The sequence below is a fragment of the Drosophila elegans genome, unplaced genomic scaffold, assembly GCF_018152505.1.
Source record: "Drosophila elegans isolate 14027-0461.03 unplaced genomic scaffold, ASM1815250v1 contig_208, whole genome shotgun sequence".
In the NCBI taxonomy this organism is placed as follows: domain Eukaryota; kingdom Metazoa; phylum Arthropoda; class Insecta; order Diptera; family Drosophilidae; genus Drosophila; species Drosophila elegans.
The window spans coordinates 1,285,183-1,304,081 of NW_024545578.1; the positions used below are offsets into that span (position 1 = coordinate 1,285,183).

At 40.5% G+C, this 18,899-nt stretch overlaps 1 protein-coding gene across 7 annotated transcripts in view; it reads right to left on the reverse strand.

Moving 5' to 3' along the window:
- Positions 1-5,375: 5,375 nt before the first annotated feature.
- LOC108145995 (protein encore) overlaps positions 5,376-18,899 on the reverse strand; it is a 30,440-nt gene continuing 16,916 nt past the window's right edge. For 2 of the 7 annotated variants that reach the window (XM_017271743.2, XM_017271742.2), the window contains exons 3-13: positions 17,793-18,678; positions 17,574-17,730; positions 16,999-17,152; positions 16,599-16,928; positions 15,712-15,926; positions 14,648-15,046; positions 11,904-12,972; positions 10,690-11,305; positions 7,024-8,843; positions 6,498-6,597; positions 5,376-5,978 (exon numbers count right to left, since the gene is read on the reverse strand). In XM_017271743.2, coding sequence (XP_017127232.1) covers positions 5,923-5,978; positions 6,498-6,597; positions 7,024-8,843; positions 10,690-11,305; positions 11,904-12,972; positions 14,648-15,046; positions 15,712-15,926; positions 16,599-16,928; positions 16,999-17,152; positions 17,574-17,730; positions 17,793-18,678 — 5,802 coding nt within the window. In that variant the 3' untranslated portion in view covers positions 5,376-5,922. The remainder of the gene's footprint in view (positions 5,979-6,497; positions 6,598-7,023; positions 8,844-10,689; positions 11,306-11,903; positions 12,973-14,647; positions 15,047-15,711; positions 15,927-16,598; positions 16,929-16,998; positions 17,153-17,573; positions 17,731-17,792; positions 18,679-18,899) is intronic. The other 5 variants (XM_041708456.1, XM_041708455.1, XM_041708457.1 and 2 more) reach the window with 5 other exon arrangements.

The window sequence follows — 18,899 nt, forward strand, 5'->3', positions numbered from 1 at the left end:
CAAATAATTTAAATAAATTTGTATGTGATAAAAAGAAAAAAATTGCTTAACATCTAACACTAAATAGTTAATACTATAACCATTTTTAGATTTAAATAAATAATGATGATCTCAAGCACTTTAAATATAACTATATAACAAATTTAAAACATCTAAATATATATATATATATATATATATATATATATATATATATATATATATAATATAATACAAATATCGATATAGTTTCACTCATTTATTATGAATTTAAAATATTAAATTTTAATCACTTTTCTTTGAGTGTAAAGGGGCCACTCCCCCCGCCTACCGGGTGTTCAGCTCTCTTTTCTCCCCTTTGAATTGATTGCATTGCACTTTTTCCCCGCTGTTGTTGTTGCATAGTTTGCACTGATGCGCCGCCTCCATTCCTACAAAGTGATTTTTATGGCTTTCAGTCAGTGTGTGTGTGTGCTTTGGTGTGTGTGTGAATGCAAATGTTTGCATTCGAGTGCGTGTGTGAGTGCACTTTGATGTTTCCGCGTTACAAAGGCGGCACTTTAATAGCGATGCATTTATCAAAAGGCAGCCAAAAGTCCGACAGCAGCTGGTAGCTTTAACACGCATACGCCCCGTGGGGTGCCGCAAGTAAAACGGCTTACAAGAGACTATAATATCAAAACCACCTTAAAACACCTATAAATGTTAGGAGAAAGACTTACTTCCGGTTCTGCAAATAAAGAATAGCTTAGTTAGCATGAACTTAAAGTGCAAACAACAATATGTTTAGGTAATACCAGTAAAAATAGAGATGTTGATTACCTTTTTGTTGATGTATAAATTTATTAATATTGGATATCAACAGCTTAGTTATCAGGAGTCCGAAAAGGTTATTGTTTTGGTTGTGTGTTGTATATTGGCCGAAATATTTGTCATTCTGCTAAAGTCTTTAGCACGGAACTCCGAAAAATACGCACTTTGTTTTGGCCAAAACGCAAGGATAACGTGGCCCAAACATAGAATGCCATTCCTGATTGAACTCGTAAAAAGATCCTCCATCGATTGGCAATCCAAACTAAAACTTTTTTTTCAGCAAAAAATCGAAAAATGTAATGTTGGTTTGATCGATTTTCGGAGTAAAAGTTGATTGATCGGGATCGGAAAAAAAAGGTATGGGGATCGTTAGCTTAGCCCGTTAGCATTCAAAAATGGCAAAAGTTAATGACTCAATCTGTGACCTAGTCTACCATAAATAATATTGAATATATAAAATATATATTACATCCTTAATCCTTGTGACCGATACAAAGATTAAATATTTGTACCCATATCCCTATGAGACAAGTAAAAGTTTTTGAAATACAATATTACAACCTCTTTAGGGTTTATATTTTTTCCTAATATCTTTGACTATCGTCTATTAATCAGCACATTGATGCGCACCCTTTTGCTTATCCTGGGCTCCATCTGGCTTTGAAAAAATAAATAACTCGACCCTAGAGGCTCTAAATTGATTAACAGTAGCCTCGACCAAAAGCAATCGGGTTGGGGATGTGAAAGAGATGCTGTCAACGCTTCGGCGTTCCCGGAATGCCTTCCATTTACATGCCATAATTCTTAAATGTCACCCGTTTACAAAAGCCTTGACCATTTGATTTCGGCCGCCTTCGGTTTGGCCCTCTCGGTCTTGGTCGAACAGGTTGAATCCCCAGGTAGATTTCCATCCGCGAACCCTAAATGAACTCATCCTTTTCATCTCTCCCTTTGTTCGAGTCATAGACCAGCGATATTATATTTATTTGGATCTTTATTGAGCTGTGCAACCTGTCGCGGTTGTTTTTGGGTTTCGGGTTTGGTTTCTATGCCCCGTCCCTCTGGATCTGCCCATTTTGCTGGCAGATTTATGTTCTGGCCTCCAAGCAGATACAGATCGACGAGATACGATCGAAGGGATGGCCAAGAGCAACTCTCTCTATAAGAACAAATACACTGAGATAATAATCAATCAGTTAATCTTTAATTTGTCAAAAAAAATATAGTTATAGTTTTAATAGTTTTAATTCATAAAACTAAAGAAGTTTAATTGTACACTTAAGATTTGTTTTTTTAAGGAAACAATTTTAACTGATTTAACTAAAAAGTCTAAGAATTGGGTTATACTTTTTTTGATTGATTTCACAACTGTTTTCTCTCTGTGTACGTTTTCTTCGATCGTTGAAAATTTCAGGGTAATTTGTTGGGCCCGTTTTCAGATGTTTTTGTTGGTCGTCGGTAGGTTTTCAGGCTGGTTCTTTCCAAAACTGTTGGTGGCATGTTCGATTTTCGGCGGCTACCTTTTTTGACTTTGTGTCGCAGTCGCGCGTGTTATGAAGATGTTAAGATCCCCTGGTCAACCCCTAAAATATGTCTTAATTGTGTGGGGGATATAACCATTTCATAGATAGGTGTATGTACATTCACCTACATTTTATTCCTGACTGTTTGCATAATTCCGGGTCAGTGTCTGTTTGCTCAAGTTATTGGTTTATGGCTGCCGTTTGTGGTAACATGTGCCAAAGGACATCATTTTGTGGTGGTAAACGACTGTCCAATGCGTTCTCATAGCCCATAAATCATTGGCCAAGTTGAGGGAAAATTTATGTTTAACGTCCGGAGGGAAAGATAAAACCATAGGAAAAACATTGTCATATTTTCCTTAATATTTCACTTAAATAAATAATTTTTGGGTTAGGTTAGGAATTTAAGGGCTTTTTACACTGGTAAAATAAACGAAGTAAGTCCAAATATTGGAATTGTAATATTTTTCACTTTGGTTTTTAGTTATTTTAAACAAAAAAATATTAACAATTCTTTAAAATGTTTAATATTATTATTTTCGGAATTGATTTTAATATCTGAAAATTTAAACCATATTTAACTAAGAACTATTTGAAATCTAATATGAAATAATGCATTATAGTACGCATTGTATTTAAAAATATGATTTAAAATTTTATTTAAGTTTTAAATATAATATTTTGAACTCAGTAGTCAGATTTTTATTTTTAGTAATTCCTTGTTTTTAAAAATGTTGAAATTATTTGGGGTAGCAAATTGTTAAAGTGATTATTTTGTAGTCTTTAATATTAAAAAAAAGAATTTACTTAATTCATTTAAATTAAACCTTTTCCCCCATTTAAAAGTCATATTTTTGTTCTTTCTCCTTATACATTATGTATATAATATATTTGTAATAACTCTCTAGTGTATATATAAATTAAAATAAATAAATACATTTTTTTGGTTTGTGGATTTTGTTTGTTTTTTTTTTTTTTTTTATAATAATTATCATTACCATCATCATCATTATCATTAGAGTTATCCTCGTCGGTAAAAACGCCACCCTCTTCCCATTATTTTTGTGTCTTTATCTCATTTGCATGCTTGGTTGTTCGAGTTGCTGGTTTTGCTTTTGCTGTGGATTTCTGGTTGTCGCGGTTTTGGAGCTACAGTGTTTCGTTTACCAATTGTTATAACCGAATTATCATGATGCAGTAATAATAATAATAGTATATTGTATAACATATTCCGCGTGTGTCCTGCCATTTCTTGCACATCTATCCCAACTATCTCCCTCTAACCCATCCCCTCAACATTCTTTAGTCGTTAACGATTTTTGTGGTTTTAATTAACAAACAGAGCAACAAACAAAGAAATACTTCAGGATACATTGTTGTATTACATTTTTCCCCGGCCATCAAGCTACTCATCCTGCATTTCTCGTTCGGGACTAGCCAACAAAGCGCATTCTGTGTGGTTCTCTGGTACAATACGGTTCGGTGCTTATAGTAATAAGTATCATTCGGTCTTTAGATTCGAATCTTGAGCAGTTTTGTTCACTAACTTAGTTGGTACTGTTTGTGTGTTATCGGCTATAATGCTATATATATGAGTTATCCAAGTTTTAAGCTGAGTTCCTAGCGCACCTTATCTCGAAAGCTATTTATACTTATCGTTTAGTGTCGAATGGTTCGGGATTGGAAAATGAAAAACGACCGACAGACTGAGTGAAGTCTTGACTTTTTTGGCAGATCCCAAAAATTCCAGACTGGTCAGCACTAACCTACTTACAAGCTATATGTATATCATATACTCGTAGTCGCGTCTCAGATTTTTGTGTAAATTATTGTTATATACATTTAGACATGCAGTTCTAGAAGGAAGTTCCGAGCGTAGAAATCCTGCCATTGCTTGTAAAGAGTTCGTTGTACAAAAGCGGAAATCAGGAGGAAAATCATAACCATTTGCTGTGGAAAGGAAAGGAAAGTCAAGCCAAGTCAGTAAATAAGTAACACAAAAGAATAAGAATAAGAAGGCAACACAAGTTTTAACTTTAACTAATCATGTGGTTTCTCTTTTATTATACTTTTCGATTTTCGCATTTTGTTTGTTTTTCTTTCTTTTCACTTGCCTATATATTATTAGATGGTACATATACATATGTAGTTTATACGCTAAGCTAATTATTTTGTTTAACAATAAATGTATAGCTGCTTGACTCCGTCTTCTCATCGTCTACTTATTATCCATCATAATCCACTGTCTGTTTTTTTTATTTTGCTTACGAATAACAACGAAATTTAGCTGCAGCTTTTCATTTGCATTAAGGAACAGAAAATTATAAGGAAATTCTATTTCGAAAGAACATAAACGTAATAGGGAAACATTATTCAAATCAAAAATCATATTTAACAAATTTTCATTAATTAAAATTACAAAATAATAATAATTGACTCTCTAAATCATAGATGTAGATGTATTTTATGTGTAGATTTCATGGGTCTTAAATAAACAGATTTAGTGGCTTGTTTTTCGAGATATTGTGTCGAAGAGCTTTACACGAAATTTTGCTGGACAAAATTAGATATAAGACTCGCCCCAAATTCTGGCGGCAGATTTTCAAAAATCTTCAATGTTGTCCAGTCGGTCGATAGTTTCTGTATCTGTATCTGATTCTGTGTCTGTTCTAGCTTCTGCTTTCGGTTGAGATTTCTAACATAATTAAAACGCATTCAATTAAGCACACCAAAGCAAGGCGATATTTGAAATTTTGAAAAGACTTTTTGGTAGCAGCTTTCATCGGTTGAAATAGTATTGGAGAGAGATTCTCTTGCTTTAGCGTGCAAATAGTTGATTTCTTTTTTGATTCAGTCTATTTGCGGTCCTTTCGAGAGCTCTCTCGGAACTAAAGTCTACCTGAATATCCTATATATTTGTGTTTTTTGCTTGAGAAAGGGAGTGGAAGTTACGTATCGGTCGATTGTTCAGTTCGAAAGTCCGTTTTTGGGGAGCCGTCGTTGTGTGTGTGTGGTTCTTTGTATTGCTTCTTCGGGTACTCGATTTTCATTTTCATTTCCTTTTACTTTCGTTTTGTTTTGTTTATTAAAGACTATTTGTAATGGCACAAAATATACAGCATTGAATTCTTTCCTTCTGTCGCGGTCCAGTTATTGTAGCTATATCCGTACAATACTCCTTAACTTTATAGAGGCTATATGCTATGCTTTGTCGGTTGGTTTCCCCCTTTCCCTTCGCTTTTGCTGCGGAAGATAACAATGATGGCTTCGCTCTGTTTCTGGATAGTTTGGTTTCGGCTCCTCTTCGGCTGACTCCTCAGAAGGCGTCTGAGTCCATGCCACGCCCCCTTCCTCTCCAGCTGCTACCAATGATCAATCTGCGGCCAGCACTCGACGAGTTCTATGCTCTTCCTGCGCTGCGCTCCTCCTCCGTTTCCATCCGTCTATCCGGTCCACTTCATCTGGCTTTATGGTTTTTATGGTTGTCAACTACTTTATGTTCCACTAGATTAGGTTGCTATTTATATTTATCTTAGGTATGCCGTTATGTGTAAGTAGTTTTTGTTTTGCTTGGGTTTTCTATATTGATTTCCGTTTCCGGCTGGCTTTACCGCGGCCGCGAACCTTTGTAGTTCGGGTTCGGATGGCGACTGGGATGACGCGCTGAAAGCAAAGCGAGCAAATCATTAGACTTCTTTATTTCAATTTAAATAAAATAATTTGCTTAATTAGAATATAATTGAAAGACGTCGGCTAAACAATTGCTCGGATTCTCCAATTACTAATTTTTAGTTAAGATTAGATGGTGTTGGGAACTTGGTTAGTACAAAAACCCGCATACTGGGTAGTTCTTTATTATTTCCTTTTCATCTAATTTATTATTATATTTAATAATAAAAAACTGTTGATTTATTTTTAGAAACCATGGTATTTATGTCCTACCCACGTTTCTATCACCATAATATCTGAACTAAAGATTAATAACTGAAAAAAGAATCTTTTTAAATATTTTATCTTTTTTGTTTCAAATAATAAATCTTTACTTCACATAAGAAGTTATATAAAATATAATATTATATATAAATGGTTAATTAATTCCTTTTTTTATTTTCCTCTATGTTGAGAACCTATTCCCACTATTTGTTTGTTTATTAAGTAAGTAAATCCAATTATTCGACTTACCTTGTATCATCATTGTGGGGTACATGCCGGCCACCTGCGCCATTTGCGGCCGGATATCGTTCGACGGCGATCGTCGACTGTTGGGCAAGGCCACCGAGGGCTAAAGGATATCGAAAAAAAACACATGTTATAATATTTAAACAACTAGGTAATATATACTGTTGCGGTCAAAACCGTAGTGATTGTTAGGCTTATGGAAATAACAATCAAAAAAAATTTTGGAAACATTTTTTTAACCCCTATTTTATATTTAAAGCTGATATTCTAAGCCAAATGGGGAAAATAGAAAAGTCCACAATTTATTATAATTATTGTAGGTAAATAATTTTTAAACAATAAAAAAAAAATGTGTGAATTTTTTAATTTAAAAATATATCTGGTATTAATAATGTGATTGTGATTTTTAAGTTGTTATTGTTATTTGTAGTTTAAAGAATGGGATTTAAAGGTATGTTTTTAAGCACTACTATTATTGTCCCCCTACTATTATTTTGACCGCAGCTGTGTGTATATTGATTGCACTCACATGGGCGAAGTACGTCTGGCCGTACTTGAAGTACACGCCGGACGCCGCATTTGGATTGTAGCCGCCGAGGGCGGCCGCAGCGGCCACGCCGCTCAGCACCGCCGCCGTGGCCTGTTGGCTGCCAGCGGCTGCGGCGGCGGCAGCGGCGGCACTGTGGTGCAGCTGGGCAGTGGGAATGTGCGAGCGGGCGTTGCCACCGGCGGCTCCACTAGCTCCTCCTGCTCCTCCTACTCCTCCTACACCGCCTCCTCCTCCTCCGCCACCTCCTCCGTACAGCGAGGGCGGCGAGGCATTCTGATCCAGCATCACAAATCCTCCAGGGTGACTGACCAAAGTGGGTGGCTGTGGCTGCTGGGGCTGCTGTGGCTGCTGAACTCCCGCCGCTCCTGCATTGGGCGTGTTGGCAGCACTGTTACTCTGGCTGCCCACAATACTGTTGGGCGAATTGTTGCTGCTCTCGTGGCTGCCACTGCCCCCGGCTCCGTTCGCACTGGGCGAGTTCCGCTGCGAGACACTGCGTCGGTAGTCCTGGTTCATGGACTTCTGGCTGCGAAAGCTGGCCGCTCCAGCATTCAGACGCACCGGCGGCTTGCTGGTCTCGTAGCTGGGACTCGAGTTGGTGGCCCCATAGCTGGGCGGTGGTCCACTGATCAGCGGCAGCTGGTTGGGCTTATTGTCCCGCTTCACACCCATTGTGTGCGGTGGCGGCGGACCACGATGTTGGTACGAGGATGAGGACGAGGCTCCACCGAGGCTCACGCTACTTGGCGAGGCACGCGGCGTGGGCTCATTGTTGGAGTTCAGCAAGGGCGTTTTGGCACCCGAGGGTGGGCCACCACCACCGCCACCGCCGCCGCTGCCCAGGGGCACCGAATGCCTGGGATTGTAGCCACCACCGCCCGGGTGATATGGCTTGCGTACGCCCACCGAGGCACCGCCTCCTCCATGGTTTCTCTTTTCATATGGCGAAGTGTAACCACCACCCTCGTTGCTGTTCTGACTTTGATAGTAGTGCGGCGTGGAGCTGTTGCTGTGATAGCCACCACCACCACCACCACCTCCTCCTCCTCCTCCTCCGCCTCCGCCGCCGGCACTGCTGCTCCCGGAGCTGCCGTTATTGGGAGCTGGCGGAGTACTGAACAGCGGAGCCTGTCTTCCCGGATTGGCCGGCGTACTGGGAGCCGACTGCGAGGCATCCGCTGGCTGGCTGGCCGGGTAAAAGGGTGCCGCTGTGATCAGAGCATGACTCTGTGGCTGCTGTGGCGGCGGCGCCACCGCCTGCTGCACCACCTGCTGGGGCGGAGCCGTCGGCGGACCTCCTCCGCCGCCTGGTCCACCAGCAGCGCCGCCGCCTGCTGCTGCTGCCGCCGCCGCTGCCGCCGCATAGGGAAAGATATTCGTTGGGATCAGTGCGGTGGCATGTTGAGCGGGCAGCGCGTAGACATGCGCACCACCAGCACCACTGAGATCCGTGCCCGCTGGCGCACCACCGTGGGCCAGCGTCAGCGTGGGCAGAGCATGATATGTGGTTGTGCTGGCCGCCGGCGCAGCTATGATCTGGGCGGAACCCGCCGACGGATGATGATGGGCATGGGCGTGGGCGTGGGCATGGGCATGGGCACCACCCACCCCGGCATGCACCACCGATCCACTGGGTGTGTAGCTGGGATTGTAGTGGATGGAGCCGCCGCCGGGCGTGCGCTTCACCCGAGTGCCGTAGCCACTGGAGTGGCTGGTTACCACCGAGCCGTTGCTCGAGTGCTGCTGCTGCTGCTGATGGTGGTGCTGCTGGTGCGGCTGGTGGTGCTGTTGGCCTGAAACTGGGGGGTACAGTGGTTAATATCAGGGTTTATTGAGATTATACTTATAATGATTAAATGTTTTGCTTACTATTGTAAAATTTCAAATTTACAAGTGCGAGTAAATTGTAATTTCAAACTTGTACCAACTATATTTTGTCATATTTTTATACCCTTGCAGAGGGTATTATAATTTCAGTCAGAAGTTTGCAACGCAGTGAAGGAGACGTTTCCGACCCTATAAAGTATATATATTCTTGATCAGCATCACTAGTAGAGTCGATCTAGCCATGTCCGTCTGTCCGTCCGTCTGTCCGTCTGTCCGTCTGTCCGTCCGTTTATATGCAAACTAGTCTCTCAGTTTTAAAGCTATCTGCATGAAACTTTTCCAAAAGTTGTCTTTCTATTGCAGGTAGTATATAAGTCGGAACGAGCCGGATCGGACGACTATAGCATATAGCTCCCATAGGAACAATCGGAAAAATAAATGAAAAAAATTATAACTTTGCTGTTTTTTAATTTTTTGTTTAGTTCTTCGACATATAATAATGGTTAAATATTTCCGATTTACGGTTTAAATTTCATTAAAATCGGTCGACTATAGCATATAGCTCCCATAGGAACAATCGGAAAAATAATTGAAAAAAAATTATAACTTTGCTGTTTTTTAATTTTTTGTTTTGTTCTTCGACATAAAGCAATGGTTAAATATTTCAGAGTTATGGTTAAAATTTCATCAAAATCGGACGACTATAGCATATAGCTCCCATAGGAACAATCGGAAAAATAATTGAAAAAAAATTATAACTTTGCTGCTTTTTAATTTTTTGTTTAGTTCTTCGACATATAGCAATGGTTAAATATTTCAGAATTATGATTAAAATTTCATCAAAATCGGACGACTATAGCATATAGCTCCCATAGGAACAATCGGAAAAATAATTGAAAAAAATTATAACTTTGCTGTTTTTTAATTTGTTTTTTAGTTCTTCGACATATAGCAATGGTTAAATATTTCAGAATTATGGTTTAAATTTCATCAAAATCGGACGACTATATCATATAGCTCCTATACAAATATGAAAATATATAAAAGAACAATCAAATAATTAAGCTGCAAATCTTCATAGCTTCAATGTTTTTAAACATATACGCAAGTAAATCATAATTTTAATGTTTTCAAAAATATTTAATTCTTGCGATAGCTGCAAGGGTATATGAACTTCGGCTTGCCGAAGTTTGCTTTCTTTCTTGTTTTTAAAACGATTTGATTTTCAATTTTTAAAAATATATTAGCCATGAAATTAGGGAATCCACGATTGTCTAGTGTGCTAACTTATAACTTGACATTATAAATCGGCTAACCAAAATAGCTACAAAACCACGAACCTAATCTTTCTATTCAATACATACAAAAAATAAATCTATAATCGTTTTTTTTTCAATTAAAATAGATTTTTCATAAACAAAATAAGGACATTTTTTTGTAAATGAAAATCTCCGTAAATCTCCTTTTATTTAAAAGGGCATATTTTTATAAGTCCCATTTAACCAAAACAATAAACATTTTTGGTTTAAAAAGATCCAGTATCCATAAACAAAATAAGAAAAGGACATTTACATAGCAGAACTTTTAAAGACATTATTATTATACAAAAACAATATATCCTTTAAAAGTATTTAATATAAATATGTATGTATGTATATGTGCGCCATAATATATTTTCAGTCAGAGAGTTAAATTTATATATTATAAAGGATGAAGTTACAGTTTTCACTGCATAGTTTTAGACTCCTTTATAATAGATTTAAAAACCCTAGTGATTTCTTTGCAAATGATTTTTTTACTAAGTAGTGTTATTCCTACCTGACACCACCGTGGGTGGACCAGCGGGTGTCCCGGCTGCCGTGTGCGCCGCCTGCTGCTGCATGGGGGCCACCTGACCCACCTGCGGCTGGGTGGCCACCATGGGCGCGGCGGCCACCGCCTGCTGGGGCACGTAGTACGAGATGGGGTGGTAGTACGGCGAGTAGGAGTATTGAATCGGATAGGGGGCCATCGGCAGCTGCTGCAGCTGGGCGCCGCCGCCCGGTTCGCTGGAGTAGATGAGCGGCGCCTGGTAGATGGGTGCCCCGTTGGGAGCCGCTGCCGCCGCGAACTGGGCCGTGGGGTAGGCGGAGGCCATGGGCATGGCCACTGTGGCCGCACCCGGTCCGCCCGGACCCGCCGTCTGGTAGATGGCCTGCGCCGGGATGAGGCCTTCGCGCGGCTGCTGGGCCGGATCGAAGACAGGTATCATGTAGGTGCCGCCGGGTATCTCTCCGCCAGCTTCCGGCGAGGCGAAGAGTGTCTGCGCGGGCGGATGGCTGCTGGTGGTCAGCTGGAAGAGCGGCTGCGAGGCGCCACCGGCACTGGCCACTCCAGGCTGCGGATAGGCGGCATACACCATGCCCTGCGGCACCGCATAGATGCTGCCGTCGGGCTGGAGGGAGAAATCAAAGATTAGTCTTCAGTTTTTGGGCAGAGAGTTGTAATGATTATAGGTTTTTTAAATAAAAAAACTAATAGTATTCAGTTTTAGACAGAAAGTCACAACAATTAATAGTTTTTATAATAAAAATGGGAAATAAAACTAATAGTATTCAGTTTTAGACAGAAAGTCACAACAATTAATAGTTTTTATAATAAAAATGGGAAATAAAACTTATTTTATATAATTAAAATTAAGTTTTTTATCATTTTGTATGATAAATAATGTAAATGAGAGCTATTTAATACGAGTTTTTCTTTAATTATTCAGTTGAAAACTTCTCCTTTTTTCGAAAAAATTTTCTTTTTTTAATAAACTTCATGGTTTAAAAAAATAAAATAAAAGTTAATGAATAGGTTTTACTATTAAATTGTTATAATAAAAGTTGATAAATAAGTATTATTATTTAATTGTTACAATAATAGTTAAAAAATAAATAGCTCTTATTTTCTTCTGAAAAGCTTTTTAAGCTTCAATATTTGAACTCATAACTCTTATTTATGGTCCCTGATTTTGGAAGATTCCTTAGATCCTGTAGACTTGGACTTACCCCCTGCTGATATGTGGTGGCGCAGTAGGGCGCCGCCCCGTTGGGCGTGGTGGTGGTGTGAAAGACGGTGGATCCGTCCGGCGCCTGGTAGCTCTGCGTGTACGTCCAGGTGGTGGCCTTGGGCTCCTCGACGACGATGCTGGCACTGGCACTGGCACTGGCATTGTGGCTCTGTCCGTGGCCCTGGATGGGTGTCTTGACCTCGCACTGGCTGTAGGGCGTGCTGCTGGGCGAGACGGACTGGAGGTCACAGTTGACCTGCGGCAGCGGGGTGACCATCAGGGGCAGCGGGGTCTGGCTGGATGGCAGTTCGCTGCTGATGCCCACGGAGGAGCTGGCCGAGCCGGATGAGGATGAGGGCCCCGCGTTGGCCAGTTGCTCCTGCTCCTGCTCCAGCTGTTCCTGCTCCAGCTGCTGTTGCTGCTGCTGCTGCTGTTGCTGTCCAACTACTGCCTCCAGTTCCAACTTATCGACGGCCACGGCACAGCAGGCGGGTATGTTTGGACTGGTGGCCTGGTTCTTGTACTTCTGCACCTCGATGCGATCGTAGTTCTTCGTGGACGTGGAGGTGGTGATGCTCAGGCAGGCGGTGGCACTGGTCAGGCTATCACAATCGTCGCCTTTGACACTGCCAGAGTCGCCATTGTTGCCCGATGATAGTTGCTGATGCTGCTGCAGGGGCAACACTTGCTGCTGCTGCTGCTGCTGCTGCTCGTAGCTCTCGTAGCCCTCGGAACACTCCATTCCCGGCGACTGGGCCTCCTCCTCCGCATAGCTCTCGGTGGAGCTGCAGGACAGCTCAGCGGTGGCATATTGCTGCTGCGGTGGTGCCTGTTGTTGCTGCTGCTGCTGCTGCTGTTGATGATGTTGCTGCTGCTGTGGCTGCTGCAACTGTTGCTGGTGATGCTGTTGCTGCTGCTGTTGCTGATGCGGCGACGTCTTGCGATAGTTGCTGTAGCCACCGGAGGAGGAGTTGCCCTGGTTCTGGTTCTGCGACTGGTACTGATTGCCCGTGTGCTGGAGCGCCTGGTTGGGCGGCAGATTGGACGGGTCGTAGTGGTAGATGGAACTGCAAAAATCGTACAAACTGCATTAGCTTTTGTTGCATGTGTTTATTCACATTTTCACTGATAGGATTCGAGTGTGTTATTCGGGTATTTTTTCTCGCTCGGCAGCATGCAACCTTCGAATATGATAATTAAGTATAAAAGAGTATACAACTGTGATTAAAATAATAGTAGGCTGCAAAGCAATTACCTGAATATATTAAAGGTTTATAGGGTTTTAAGAAACCGGTTTTTCAAAAACAATTTAGAAAGCTTTATCTATTTGATAAGTTTGTTTTGAATTAACAAATTCTCAGAATGTAGAGATACAAACAATTTCTTTCATTTAAATTTAAAATACTTAAATAAAAAAAATAATTTAAAAATGGTAGAATACAATTTTTCATTTAAAAAAAACCCCACTTTTATTTTAATCGCAGCTGTATAAAGTATATAAAAAGGAAAGTACAGTCGACACAAGCGGCTGCTGACAGAGTTGCCACAGTATTGCGGGTATTTATATATTCTTGTATGTTTTTGATTTTTTGCTGTGTGTTAACGACGCGACGGCAGCGACAGACATTTAGTATTATATAAAAGTAATTGAAAAAACAACAACAACAAATGGCTTGACTGATTGGATTGACACAATGCGAAATGTAAAAATTTAACAAACAACAATTAGGATATGACGACAACACTGGCAGACGAAAAACGATAACGATAACACACAACTCATTCATTCGATGGCTAAAAATCTTAAAATTTCGATCAACGCTGGAGAGGCAAGCTTGGTGATTTTTTGTGTTTTTTGAGAATGGAAAGTGGATTGGATTGGGATTATATAGTGGAATAACGCCCATTTGTGTGGTGTTTATAGTGTCGATGAGCGTGAGAGATTAAGGCAGAGATCGAGAGAGATATATAGAGAAGGTGGTGAGAGGCGAATATACGATATTCGGTAGCAGTTGGTGTTGCATTTGGTGTTGGTTAATTTAGTTCCAGTTTAGGCAGATAATTTACAAAAACAACATCAACAAGTCTTCACGAAAAATTAAAAGCTAATAATATTGCATATTTCACATATATAATAAAGTATTAATATTTATGGTAAATAATAGGAATAACATGGCTAAAGTTATATAAAGGATATTCGAAATATGGCTAAATATTTGGTTAAGCTTCAAGCAAGTAACTTTTGCATATTGAACACAGTTAATTATGTAATTTTTTAACTAAGATATATAAAATAAAACTAATCTTGATATTGTTTAAATAAGCGTAAATTTTTCTGAATTTATATTAATATTTTTGATGAGTTATACAAACAAATATTTTTTCATTTAATTTATGTTACTTTAAATATTTGGAGAAGTTTACTCAAAAGTTTAATAAGATATGCTACAAGTAATTATTTAATATTAATTAGATAACTTTAATAGGTACAGTTTAACAAAAGTTTAATTATATTTTTTTTTAAATATATATATAAAACTGTGCCCAAAGCCGCACTTGTCGCTATATTATTTTGTTTGAGTTAAAATATGTGTAAAACGACGGAAAAAATGAAATAAACGGATATACGAAAAGCAATTGCAGTAAACAATGCGATAATTTTGCAGCGATTTCTGTATTATATTATTTTTTTTAGTTGTTTGTGTGGTTTAATTTTTTTTTGGTTTAGTTTTTGTAAATTACCCGTCTGCATTGACAATTGGTTGGAGGGTTTGCGGATCAATGAGGAGGCTGCCAATAGGCACATTCGAAATGTCTGTGACGGCCCAGACGAGTCCCGACGATCCCGACGAGGATGCGGATGCGGATGCAGATGAGCCATTAGCCCCGGTGGCTTCTGTTCCCGAATCCATCACAGGGGATATGCCGGCAGCAATGGCGGCTCCTGATCCTGCACAACCACCGCCCATTGACACCATTGACATGGGCGGTGGAGCCACCACCCGGCCGTGATGATTATGGGTCACCATGGAAGGTGGCGGAGGTGGGTGGTTCAATTCCGGCGTCTGCCTGTCGCTGCCGTAGCCCGTGGGCGATGGAGTCACGGAATCGGAGCGCACGGACTGGGTGCGCGTCTTGTAGCTGGACGGGATTTCAGTTGGAGTTCGGTTTATATGGTGGTTGTTGGTTGGTTGGTTGGTTCATTTGTTGTTGTTATTGTTGTTGTTGTCGGGGGATTGCAAACAAAAATGTTTTTTTTTGTTTTTGGATTTTTTTGGGTATTTGTTTAAGGTTGTCAATTTAAAATTATTCATAATTTAAGAAATGGAGCGAGAGCGGTTTGGAGTTTGGGTACATGGAGACATGGATTTAACAAAAAGTTTATTTTTATTACCGGCTTCACTGGGCTTACGATACCCTTAATAAGTCGTTTTTACGCAAATAAAATAAAATGCAATTTTAAGATCTTAACATTTGAAATTATACTTTTTCCTGTCACCTGAAATATTTCTCTTACAAAAAAATAGTAACATTAAGAATTTACTAAAAAAAAATTGTTTTAAGATTACTTTAAAAGTAAAAGTTGTTAAGAAATGAAAAAAAAAGGTTGTACTTTCTTAAAACATTATGAGTTTAAGAGATGTTAGTATATAAAAAAATTTAAAATTATTAAAAAAATGTTGAATATTCCTTGAAAAGTCGCAAGAAAAAAGGCAATAAAATAAAATGAAACTACGTATCTATACCTGAACCTAGTGAAACCGGTTTTAAATGATGTTAAAGAGACAGACTTTTGAAGTACTCACCCACTGCTGGAAGGAGACAGCCGCCATGGAGTGCTGCCAGTGGAGTCCTGCTTCACGAAGCCTCCACGTCCGCTTTTGATCGAATTTGTGGAGTCGCCACGCGGCAGGGAATTGTTGCCAGGTCCTCCGGAACTTGGCGGTCCGCCGTAGTTGCCAAAGTTGTGCGACTTGGGCACAGCTCCGCCCGATCGCATACCATCGCGTGATTCCGTGGACTGCAAAAATAATATTTTAAGTAATGTGGAAGCGTAATTTTATAAATTTTATAAGAGGAGATATAATCGACTTCAGGCATCTGACATATCTTCTCTAACATTTATAGACATTAAAAGGGTTCTCCTTATTTCCCAAAAATATCTAAGTTTCACTACAACTGCGACTTTAATAAAATAATCCTAGTTTACTCATATAAAAGTATCTAGCTAAAAACTATTACGTGAAATTCAGTAGTATATGCGATTAAAGCATTCATAAGACATTTATGTTTTGTTTATACAAAACATTCAATGAAATTAATGCTTAGCTTTTTGAAATTACTAATTTAACTGGCCTAAAGTAAATGACACTGGTGCTTTATAAGGTCTTTAAACTTAAAAAACTTCGAATAAGGATATTTAAACCAAGGTCATGTCTGCACTGCTCTATAACAAATTGAGATTATCGATTGTACACTCTGAATATACAGCATCCTTCACTGCAGCTTTATGCAGTTTAAATCAACAAACTCCTGATTAAAAATTACTATTTAACTGTCATTTAGAATACCTAAAGTAAACCTACTGCTTTATACGTTTTTTGAATTAAATAACTCCCAGTTAGGTATGCAAATTTCAATCTTTAGCCCATGTCTGCACTGCCCTCTAACAAATTGACGTTATCAATCGTACATTCTGCATCTGGAGCATCTTTCCATTGGGCCTCTTGGGCCTGGGTGGCTGGTTCTGCTTCTGCTGCTGTTGCTGCTGCTGTTCCCAGCCGCCGTAGCACTCCTCATCGCCACCAGCAGAGTAACCGCCCTCGTGGTTCCCCCCCGTTCGACTGAAGATGCGGCTTCGCGCCCTATCGTAATCCTCCTCACGCTCCTCGAAGCTCTTGGCCTTGCGATCCATGGAAAGAGGGCACAAATACGGCGATTGACGCACCTCGTCGAAGCTGTGCGTGTCCCGCTTCAGAATTGACTTGCGTGCATCGTCGCGCACCAGCGACTGGAAGCGGATCTAAAATACAGTATTGATTAAGCAATTAGTAAATGTTGTATATGGTCTGGATGTGTGTCCAAGCAAGTACCTCTGGAATACGCGTGTTCTTGGCCACGGCCACAATCACACACTGCTGCGTCTCCGTGTCCACGTTGTGCTCCATTCCGAAGAAGGCCGCCGTGCGATGGATCAGCATGCGATTGTACGATGAAGCTGGCGGAAATCGATACTCACAGCCGCGACTGCAGGGGAAAAACTCCATTAGATTTGTATAAGATCAACATTTTATGTTGAATGACTTTTAAAAAACTATAAATATAATCGGGGATACCTCTGAAATCATCAGGGTTTTATAATCATTTATAAAGGTGTCTAAAATCAATCCCACTTTCTGACTTATAATATATTGTTGCATACTTTTGTACACTTTTATAAATAATCCCCTGGATTTCGCGGGAAATAAATCAGAAGGATTTGTTTTTTTCATTTTAAAGGACATTCTAAAAGTATGCAGGCAAATATGTTGAGTCATTTTTTGAATGGAATCCATTAGACTTCCGAACCTAAAATATATTGTTGCATACTTTTAGACACGTTTATAGGTAAACTTATATAATGGATTCTGTGTTCTGTTCCTTTTTCAAGTTGCAAAGTAATATTCACCTATTTTCCTGGACGAACTCCATTAGATCCTTCTCAATCTTCAATAGGATATTGCGATCCTTGGGATTCTTGTTGAGCGTGTCCCGGAAGAAGACCAGCAGATCGGTGCCGCCGTAGTCCGTGTACTGTTCGCTCGAGTTCTCTGATTGATGAAAGACTAGAATCAGTGAGTGATGATGAGCCGGGGTATTTGGCCACAGACGAAAAGTCGCCACTTACCGCGCGATATGAAGCCCGAGGTGTTGTTGCTCGAGTTATTGGACATGGGTCCATTGTTGGACATGTTGTTGTTGTTATTGTTGTTGTTGTTGTTGCCACCATTTCCACCGCCATTTCCAGCGCCGTTGCCGCCTCCTAAATCGATACTCCCAGATGAGCTGCCACCGAGATTCTTCAATCGTGGTTTGTTACCTTTGGCATTGGTGTTGGCACGATGCTTCTTGCCACCGCCGCCTCCACCTCTGGGCTCGTAATGGTACTGCTCCTCGTCGTGGTTGTTGCTGTTGCTCAGATTGCTGTTCTGGCTGGACATCTCGTGGCGTTCGTGGCGATCGTGTCGCTCCGCCGCCTTGTAGTTCATCCCCGAGTTGTAGATCACTCCCGCGGATGAGGAGCTATTGTTGTTGTGTGACTGCTTGTTGTTACTGTCCAAACCATTGGCCTTCAGGTCCACCACGAACTTCTTGTTGTTGTTATACTCCATGCCGCTGCCATTGCTGTTGGTGCGATTGTGCTGACCTCCGGATTTCTTTGGAGGCGATAGCTTCGGGAACTCTGCCTCATTGCTAAGTGGCACATTCTGTTGCTGCTGCAGCTTTGGCGGCACAGCATTAAGTTGTTGCTGCTGTTGCTGCTGCTGTTGTTGTTGGGATTGCTGACTAGTGACAATCACGGCTGGCGTCTCCATCAATGGCGAGTTGCCTCTTCCAGTTGATTGTGCTTTGCTGTTGATATTGTTATTGTTATTATTGTTGTTGCCGTGCTCGTGGGATTCCCCCTGGAGCTGCTGGTCGGAGGAGGCAGCCCGCGGAGTGGGCGTGCGAGGTGGCGAAGTGGACTCACGCATCGCATGGCTGCGCGTGAGATGTTTGCCCTTCATGTTGCCCTGGAAAAAAAAATAGTAATTAGTTTCGAATTAGTAGCAAACGAATGCCAAAGTTGAGTAGGGGTGAGTTTGGAGCTCAAGGTTTTCACAGGATAAAGGTAGCTATCTAAACAGATTTTACTAATGAAGTCAAGACTTTTGACGTCAATGTTTATAAAGGATAATAATTAAATTGAATGAGTTCCAAATGAAATCCATAAATTTATTTTAAAGTGGTTCAC